Here is a 9546-nt window from a genome sequence, read left to right on the forward strand (position 1 = left end):
GGAGGGGGCTAACGAGAAGACTGCCCATGTGAAGGTGGCCAAGGTGTCTGGGTGTGGAGGCCCTCCCTAACCTGGACTCCTCCACCCCAGTTCAGGGCCTGCCCTCCAAGGTGCCCACCCTGTGCCAAGTGAGAGTGGCAGAGAGAGGTCCCATGGGTTTCCCAGGTGGTCACTATCCCCAGGCATGGGCTGGTGCCCTGAAGGGGCGTTGAGGTGCTGCATGGATGCCCGCAGCCCCCAGGGCCAAGTCCCTTAGGGGAGAGCCAGCCGGGCCAGCAGTGTGTTCTGACACCTCTGCCCCAGGTTCACTTCCCACTAATGAGAGGAGAACCAGCCAGCCAGCCTCGCCTTGGCAGTGTCCAGGGCACATGGAAGAAAAAAAGCAGGTTATCACTGTGGTGATTGGAGGCTATGATGACTAGTGTGGCTTCTGTAGGACGGGAGGTGATACTTCTTCTAAAGTATTCTGCAGGTGACCCAGGTGGACAGAGAAACCCGTCTGTGCCTTGGGTGTGGGAGAGGGGCTTGGAGCGGGGGAGGGGCCGGAACTCCAATGGTCTGCTTGAGCCATGAGGTGGGGCTTCTACCATCCTTGACTGACCCCTCTCCCCTGGTGGTAACTGGGAGCACATTGAGCAGGAAGAACTGCCCTTGCAAATGCTCTGAGCCCTCGCCTCCCAGGGGCTAAGACAATAGGGTCCATAGGCAAAGCCCACTTGCCCAGGCAGTGGCATCTAGACTCCATCCTGAGCACAATGCCACAAGTGTAAAGCTAACAGACTCTTTATTTGAGGGTTGGAGGACAGGACCCTGCCTGAGCCTGGCCAAGGCCAGCAGGCCTGCCCCGTTGTGGTGCTAGCCCTGGTCACTGGTAGCCAGCCAGCTGGAGGATGGTGGGGTATCGGGCACGGTGGGTCATGCACTTCTGGCGGTCAATGAAGAGGCTGTTGGTTTTGACGGCGATGTCCTTCTCCAGGCTCATGCGTGTGTCTTCCAGGTTGCGCAGTGACTGCTCTGCTTCTAGAAGCTTATCCTTCAGTGCAGCAAGGGACATGTTCAGCTCTTCCACCTCATTCACCAGCCTGGGGGATTTGGGGGAGGGAAGTGTAAGCTGAGTTGTCACGAGAACACTGAGCTTTTGGGTTGGGAGGGGTGAGGCTGGAGATTCAAAGGATGAGAATCCTGGTGAGGGGTCCCAGCCAAGATGCTCAGCCATAAATGGACCCCAAAGTTCCCAAAGGGAAGCCCACCAACAGAGCTGGAGTGGGCTGGGGCCAGGGCTTCACTCAAGGCCCAAGGGCTCCCCAGTTCTATCTACTCTTGGCATTTGAAAGCAGGATAGAGTGAGGCCCCAAGTTTCCCAAATGAATCAAGGGACAGGGAAGGAGAAATGCCAAGGTGGGCTTAGTTCTGCTCACAACGGCAGCTGGGCACTCAGTAAGTTAGAAAAACAAAAACCATGATCCCACCAGTGGCTTCAACCCAGGACATGAGTCCACCATGACATTAGAGGTATAGACAGCTTCATGATGCCGGTGGACTCAGACCCCCAAATTCCTCACGGGGAAGGCTGTACAGCATGAGTTGAAGTGGGAAGTGCCCTACTGTCCTTGGCACTTGAAGCCCTGAAACTCAGTGCTCCCCAAAGCCTGTCCAACAATGTTGGATGGGAATGGGGAAGTGCAAATGCCTGCTTGTGTGAGCTGCACCAGCATGAGGTCCTGGTGTCTTCTCAACACATTTTCAGGGTGCTGTGTATAGTGGGGGTTGTTCATGGGGGTCCCAGAGGCTGAAGGAGGCCTGGAGGCAGGTGGACAGCACCTGGGTGGGGGGGAGGGCCAGCACCTGGCGGGGGCAGTCACCTGGCCTACCCCAGGTTCGTACCTGAACTGGGCGGTATCTCGGCATAGCTCCACGTTGGGCCTGTGTGAGCGCTGATACAGGCGAGTCTGAGCTACCTTCAGAGGCACCTCCTTGTCCTTGATGGCCTGCTTCAACGCTGCCACATTATGCTCCTGGTCCGTGATCTCACGAAGCGTCTGCACACAGGACAGTCCCCATGGGCCCCGGGAAACGCAGGCTGCCAGGATGGACCTGGCCTCCTCCCTGAGCCCTGGGCCTATGTCCAGCGAGCAGTCTGTCTGCTGGCTCTGGAGGAAGCATGGAGGCAAGGAGGACGTGCGCGGCTACCTTGGCTCTTCCAAAGGCACCCAGGCGGCTGGGGTGAAACAGCACGCCGGTTGTCCTGCAGCTCTGGTCTGAAAGCCCTCCAATCCTGGTGGTCACTAGCCCCCAACCCTGGCCAAGAACGGGCGAGACTTGGAGGCAGCAAAGGCCACCCTGAGAGCTGGGAGTCAGAGCCCTGCCAGGCCTGAACTACCTCCTCCCACCTTCCCTCTTGCTCACACCTGACAGCCCCCCTGATCAGTGCCAATAGACCAGGGTGGCAATGCCAGTAGACCACTTCCAATGTCACCTGGATTTTCACGGGCTAAATGAGGGTCCAGGGAGAAGTGGGGGCCCTGCCTTTGGGGTCCTTCAGGATGAGAGAGGAAGAAAAGAAAAGGGGGAGGAGCAAGGCCAGGTAGTGACCAGGGCATAGTGGCGACAGGAGGGGGAGTGAGGGGTCACAGGGGCCTGGTCTCTCTTTAGTTATGGGTTCCGAGACCCCAAGACCAGACTGGGAGTGCTTGGATGTGTCCTGGGCGAAGCTTCTGTGAGCCCGAACCCACCTTCTGCAGGTGATGCCCCAGTTTGTGACGTGCATCCTCCAGCTCCTCACAGCGGCGCCCGAAGGCCAGGTTCACGGCGTCACACTGCAGCCGCAGGTCCTCGGCAGTGTCTCGCAGGATGCAGTCAATGAGCCCCCTCAGGTTGACCGAGGCCAGGCGCTCCCGCTCTGCGCGGTGCAGGTTCTCCTGTGTGAACTTGGCCCACGACTCGGGCGTGGAGGCGCTGCGGGTGGGCAGCGGGCCAGCACCGCGGTCGGTGGGGGCACCTGCCAACGGCTCCTGTTTCCACCAGGCCTTCCCCGCGCCCCCGCACCCTCGTGTCCTCGGCGCCCCAGCACTAACAACCACCCCTATAGGCTCCAGCGCCGCCTCGCGACCCCGCGCCCCTTACGTCCCCCGTATCTCCTGCGACCATTACCCCAGCTCTGCACCGCGCCCTTCAGCGCCGCCTGGAGCTTCACTGTGTCTCCTGCGCCGCCCAGGGCTGCGCTACGATGGGCGAGGGCCTAGCGCCCCTACCGGCCGTGTATGGAACTGCAGGTCAGTCGTCCGCGTCTGGTACCCTTGCCCTCTGCTTGCGGGGATCCCCCATCCCTGGGTCCTGTCGCCCTGTGCAGCCCCCCGCCGCTCTGGTGAACTGTGTGGGGCTGACACTTGGACAGGGGTCCTAATCGCTGCCCATCACTAGGAGCAGAGAGCTGCAGGAGGGCGGGCCATCGGTGGTGAGGGCCTCAGAGGCCAGTGGGGCTGTAGAGGACCCGCAGCAGAGAGACCAGCAGCCCCAGCAGGACCTGGGGAGAGGGAGCTGTGAGGGCAAGGGCTGGGAACGGGGGAGTGCTGGGACAGTGTGTTTGCCGGCAGGATCCCTTGGTGAGGCTGGGGGGGCCCACCTCTCCTCGAACTTGGTGGAGTGCGGGTGGAACTGCACCTCGGTGCTCTGGTTGTGGTAGCGGGCGCAGGTCTCATCGATGTTGTAGGCCTCCACCTTGTCAGACCAGTCCATCTCACACCTCTCCTTGTGCTCCCGGTTCATCCTGGGGGCAGCAGACAGGGCCTGCATTCGCACAGAGGGTGGTGGGGAGCTGGGCCCGCCAGAGTGTTGGGCAGGTCAAATCCCAGCAGCAGGCATATTTCATCTGCCCAGCATCGGGTGCCCCAGATGTCCAGGCCCACCAAGCCAGCAATGTCCAGGAGCAGCTGTCCCTCCCCCCCCCCAATGCGGTGGACACCCAGGTCCCCCAGGCCATGCAGGAATCTGCTACCTCCCACTACCACCTGGTACTCTGGCTTATGTTCCTTGCTATGACCTAAGGCAAGCCCCCTAACCCTGAGCCTCAGGGCCTGGTCACCTTGACTTTCTGCCAAAAGCCAGGTTGAGTGGTGTGTACACGGGTCATCCCATGGCCTGGAAACCCACCGAATCTGGGACACGGCCTGCATGATAGTCCTTTTCAGCAGCTCCTGAATGTTCCGGATGAGCTCGGCCTCCTGGGGGAGAAGACCCCATCCTTGGTGAGACTCTGATGGTGGGGCTCCTGTGGGCCCGCAGTCAGCCCCTTAAACACCCAGAAGGAACTGAGATTTGGGGAGACACCCGGAGATGTTGGAGGCTCAGCTGGCACTTGACCCCTAGCTAGGGGGCGATGGGCCTTGTTACCTTGGTCTCTTTCCTGGAAAATGAGGCATGAGCCCTCCTTCTCCTTATCAGGTTTATTCTGGGCTTTTGAACATTCTGTTCAGTGTGGTGCATGGGGTCTTTTCCTCTGGGGGCTTTTACTGGGCTTCTGAGAGGAGGGTCATCCAGCGGCAGCTCTCACTTCTCCAGCACCCAGCACCCCCTGATTTCTGGAGGCTGTCCCCGTAGCCTGTCCAGGGCACTGAGGGCTCCAGCCTGCCCACTGGCGCCTGGACAGCCAGGCCAACAGCCTTCTGAATGGGGTTGCCCCTTGGGGCCGTGGGCACAGAGAGGCCTTTTCCACAGAGAACGCAGGGGGTTCCCCACCTTTCTTTGTGCTACCTCGACAGCTTCGTTTTCTGTGTACAAATAACCGTTTCCCCTGATTTGAATTTTCACCCCCAATCAGGCACTAAACATACATGTGTCCAGGTCTGTCTCTTGGTCTGTGTCTCCATCTGTGCAGCACAATAGTAGTCCATGCACTTCTGGGCAAGGGGTCTTGGCTCAGGGCAGAGGGGCTACACCCCAAGGGTGGGCAGGAGGGAGAGGTGAGAGACTCAAGCTTCTGGCCTGATCTTGGAGACGGGTGCAGGGGATGCCTTGAGCCCCTGGCTGAGCTGCCTGTTTCCCCAAATCTCTCATGCATGCCTATGGCCTGCAGCCTGTTCATAGGTGAGGTTCCCAAGCTCTGAGAGGTTTGGGAACTCTGCACTACCAGTATCAGGGGCCTAGACTGAGTAGCCCCCCTGATCTTTATGGGACTACCCCAGGACAGGTCCTTCCAGGTTTGGATTGGAGGCTCCCTGTGGGATGAATGTGGCCTCCACCCCATTCTCATCCTATCCACACCGTACTACTGGCCTGTGCCTGGATTTTCACCACAGGTTTCCAGCGGAGTTGCTATGGTGGGCTCAGCCTCTGGGAGCTCAGGGTCAGGCTTAATTTGCATGATCAGGTGACCTGAGGGGCTACCCAGAGAGTACCAGAACTTGAAGTGACCAAGGGATCGCCCAGTGAGTGCAGGTGCCACCAGGACCTAACCAAGAAGGGCTTCCTGGCCCTGCACATACCCCAGACCTCAAGCGCTGCCCCTGGGATTCAGCTCAGGTTTCTCCCCATCCCTGGGGTGTGTGTGGAGGGGTGTTAGGGCTTGTGGGGTGTACTGGCTGGGCCTTTCCCTGCCTCAGTGGCCTCTTACTGTCTCATCCTCAGGCAAACATCTCCAACACACATCCCAATTGTAAATCCTGTCATGGCCTGTGCCCTGCTTCACCCCCATTGTGAACCATAATGTGGGGTGGACAGTGCAGGGGCCCTAGACATGCAGTTGGAACCAGTGGACAAGCCCCAAGGTTTAGGTCCAGTCCCCATATGTGCTTGAGCCCACATGCGGCCCCCAGGCTATGGTGCCCTTAACCCAGCATGCTGTACAGCGACAGCGCCTCCCCATAGAGTGACCCTGCCACCAGCCTGAGGCTGCCTCAGCATCTAGGACCCAGGATTCAGTTCTGGCCCTTGATCTACAAACAGCCAGCTTCTCTGCCTGTGTGTGCAGAGGGACATGGGCACAAAAGCCTCTGCCAACCCATGTCATGGGGTCACACTGTGTCTACCCTTGGGCCCCTGTGTAGGTCATGCTCCCTGCAGAAACTTAAGGGTGGCCCAGGTCTGCCAGCCCCTGGGAGCCAAATGGGCCCACACCTTCAGCAGCTCCATCTCCACGTAGTCACGCACGAGGTCAGGGTGCTGGCGGCGCTCTCGGCACTGCAGGTTGTCACTGGCGATGGAGAAGGGCACGGCTGTGGCATCCAGGGCACGTTCTATTCGCTGCTTCTGGGCCAGCAGCAGGTCAGTCTCAGCACCCAGCTCGCCCACCTCATGCTGCAGCTCTGACTTCCAGCAGTGCATGTCCTGCAGGCGCTCGCCCACCTTCCGGGTCGAGTCCGCCTGGGTTCTCTGTGCCAGTGCCTCTGTCTCAGCGGCCAGCTGCCGGCTCTCATGGCGCTGCCGCTCCGAGTGATCGCGGTCAGCAAAGGCCTGGTGGTAGCGAGCGTAGCAGTTCTGGAACCATTCATCCACCAGGTACTTGGCCGTGCGGAAACCGCTGGTGGCCAAGCCTGAGGACGTGTAGGCACCTGTGTTGCGGGCCACATCGTACAGCTTGGGGGGCAGCTCGCATGCCGGTATTGTCTGTGGGGCAGGCTGCTTGGTCAGGAGCACGTCTGTCTGTGCCATGGTGCCACCAGCCCAGGTACAGGTTGGTGGGTGGGGCACTTGCCACAGTCAGCAGGGCAGCTCTGGCCACTCTGTCCCCAGAGCAGAACGTCTCCTGGTCTCCTAGTGACAGGTATAGGCCAAACCCTCTTGTTGCTGGGCAACAGGAACCCCTCCCTCAGTGGCTTTCTTAAAGGGCCAGGCAGGCCTCAACCCTACCCATCCTGGGCTGTGTCTGGCTAGAGGAGGCATTGCACCTGGGACCGGAAGCCCGAGGCCAGGCCCTATCGTCTCCTGCTTGTCTTACTTGCCCCAGTGAGATTTCCCCCTGGGCACGCTGGGGAGGATGTGTCTTTGATGGGAAGTTGAATTCAGCTTCCCATGGGTGTCTGGAGTCAGATGTCTACATCTGCCCCACATGGGAGGAGGCAGGTCCTGTCCTGGGAATGGTGTCCCCAAGGCCACCCAGGGCTCATGAATGAGCCCCCCAGGGGGAAGGGGAGATGGGCAAGAAATATGACTGTCTGGTCTGGGGCACATTTTCTACTCATTCCTCATCTTGGATGGGGAGCCCCAGCAAGAGAGTGATGCCCCACATGGGCAGCAGAGGGCGCAGCTGGCCAAGAAATGTGGCGGTGCTGGGGCAGCAGCTTCTCGGTTCTCCCACCTCAGCCAGCTAAAACTCTGGCCTGGATGGGCCCCAGCCCCAGCTCCTCCCACAGGAACATCTCCCCCTTCACCCACCCCCTCCCACACACACACTTAGCAGGATACCCATCGCTCCCAGCACCTTGCCCCTCTATCATCCTGCCCCTGCCCCACCTCCACTAGAGCCACGGGAGCCCCAGGACCCATTCAGACACACCAGCCTGAGCTCTTGACGCCCTTGGCCCCACAGTGCCCTCTTCCCTCGGCACTGGCACCTCTCACTGCGATGGTGGCATTTATATCTCCTGGTATAGAATAGGTGCTTCATAAGTATAGGCTTGGGGATGACAGCCTGAATCTTCCCCAACCCAGACTGAGCCAGAGCCTGCCCTTGAGGGCAGGCGGTCAGGTGATCCCCAGGGCTGATGTGGCCTGAGGGATGTCCTAGAATCTCTCTGTGTCTTGGTTTCCCCAGAGGGCAATAGATATACAGGGCCCACTCAGGGTGGGACCACTATCCACGTCTTATTTAGAACCTGCTTTTTACACAAACTCTTTCCCCTATGGCCAGAGCAGAGCCAAGCTGCCTGGGGTCCATCCCCTGGGGACCAGCCAACTCAGGAACCCTTGGGAACACACAAGCTGGAGCAGAGCTTGGTGACCTTGGATGACCTTGGGCTGGCAAGGGGTGTCCTGCCTGTGTGGGGTTCCCATTCTAACTCACCCTGTGGCATGGTCCCCAAGGTGGGGGCTCCAAGACAAGCTGGCTCATACTGAGGCTGGACCAGCAGGTCTTGACCTGTCAGGGGGCTGGGTACCCATCCACTAATGGCAGACCCCTCGTCTACCCTCGGCCCAAAGGTGGAGGCACTCAAGAGGTGAAGACACCCAGGAAGTCTCCTGGGTTGGGATCTGGCCCTACCCTTGTCTGCTATGTGGCAGTTTCTAAGCCTCAGTTTCCCTATCTGGGGAGCAGGGTTATGCCAGCCACTATGTGGGGCTGCGGTGGCCACAGCTGGCCTGATGCCCAGTGTTGAGAGAGACCAGTGCCTCCTTGGCTCCTTCTTGTCCTACATAGCCCCCCAGACCTCCTAGGGTCTCTGGGCATGAATCCCCAGTCAGGCCAATGGCAGAGGCCTCAGTGAGTTCGGCTTCTTGGGCAGCATGTCTATGGCCATGTGTTGGGGTAGATACTGCCCTGTGTTGGCGTCAGTGCAGCCAGAACAGTGGCTGAATAAAGGGCAGTGGGCACATTGGATTTATTTGTTTGGATTTATTGGATTTATTTGTTTGTTGTTTATTGGATTTATTTGTTTCCAAATTGCATTTGTGACAGGAAAATTGAGTCTTGGGACACATAGAGGTTCCCAGGGCCAAGGTCCTTGCCTGGCACCCCTCTCCCCAGCAGCATTCAGACAGTGGCTTGGAGCTGGCAGTGGGGTCAGGAAGGCCCTGAGGCTCCCACCACTCCCCTCCAGACTCTGTTTGCATACTCCCAGGGACGGAGTGCTCATTCCTTCCAGGGCAGCTCTGGAGGGATGCCCACTGGTCGTCCCTCCCTCTGGAGTCGTCAGCCCATCTCATGAACCCAGGCATACAGGGGGCCTGCCTGGGCCTGGGCCTCCAGCCAGCACCCTGATATTTTAACTGAGGTAGGAAGAGGCAGATGAATTGGGGCTGTTGGGGGAGTAATGATACCATGCTGGCCCTGTACCAGTGCCCTCAGGCTTCCTGCACCGACTTTCATGTGGCCCTAGGTGGTTACTCTCCCTTTGCACAGAGGGACACTTACTGACCGAGTCACAGACAGACCATACAACTGGGAGGCAGCAGGCAGGATTTGCATGCAGGCCTCAGCTCAGCCTCAGCCCCAGACCCCAGCAGGGAGTAGCAGAGAGGATGTGGGTCCTGCCATTTCTGCGAAGTCCCTTGAAGGGAGGGGACAAGCTTGGGTCCCCAATTTGGGCCCTCTGTGCCTTGTGGCTGGACCTTCTGACCCTAGCATTTCTTTTATGGACTTGGGGTCATACAGGTCAGCTGGGCCCCTAGCAGCTGGGTGGTTGGTTTCCAGGCAGCTGGTGGTCATGAAGGGCACTCTATCTACCAGCCCCCCAGTCAGGACCCAGACACTGAGAGGGCAGAGCCAAGGTCACTTGGGATGCCGTTGGGGCTTCCCAGGAGCGGTAGGGGTTAGAAGCATAGCTTCGTGACGGGCATCTCTGTGGTTAGTAGGGAGAGCACCTGCCCAGAGCCTGAAGGACTGGCCAGAGACTG

The 9546-nt window shown here is 59.3% G+C and overlaps 1 protein-coding gene across 1 annotated transcript; it reads right to left on the minus strand.

The window, feature by feature from the left end:
• Positions 1 to 865: 865 nt before the first annotated feature.
• Positions 866 to 6645, minus strand: LOC105303289 (tektin-4). Its single transcript, XM_011376821.1, has 6 exons — positions 6112 to 6645; positions 4150 to 4220; positions 3623 to 3766; positions 2733 to 2955; positions 1885 to 2039; positions 866 to 1082 (listed from the first exon to the last, which is right to left on the minus strand). The coding sequence occupies exons 1-6, from the start codon at positions 6643 to 6645 to the stop codon at positions 866 to 868; spliced, it is 1344 nt and encodes a 447-aa protein (XP_011375123.1).
• Positions 6646 to 9546: the final 2901 nt, after the last annotated feature.

The sequence above is a fragment of the Pteropus vampyrus genome, unplaced genomic scaffold, assembly GCF_000151845.1.
Source record: "Pteropus vampyrus isolate Shadow unplaced genomic scaffold, Pvam_2.0 Scaffold303, whole genome shotgun sequence".
Classification (NCBI taxonomy): domain Eukaryota; kingdom Metazoa; phylum Chordata; class Mammalia; order Chiroptera; family Pteropodidae; genus Pteropus; species Pteropus vampyrus.

Coding starts and splice junctions, on each gene's coding strand:
- LOC105303289 (XM_011376821.1), bottom strand. CDS start 6,645: ATGGCACAGACAGACGTGCTCCTGACCAAGCAGCCTGCCCCACAGACA. Junction 2,040..2,732: donor TGGGGCATCACCTGCAGAAG/GTGGGTTCGGGC, acceptor TCCTGTGTGCAG/ACGCTTCGTGAGATCACGGA. Junction 1,083..1,884: donor CGAGATACCGCCCAGTTCAG/GTACGAACCTGG, acceptor CAAATCCCCCAG/GCTGGTGAATGAGGTGGAAG.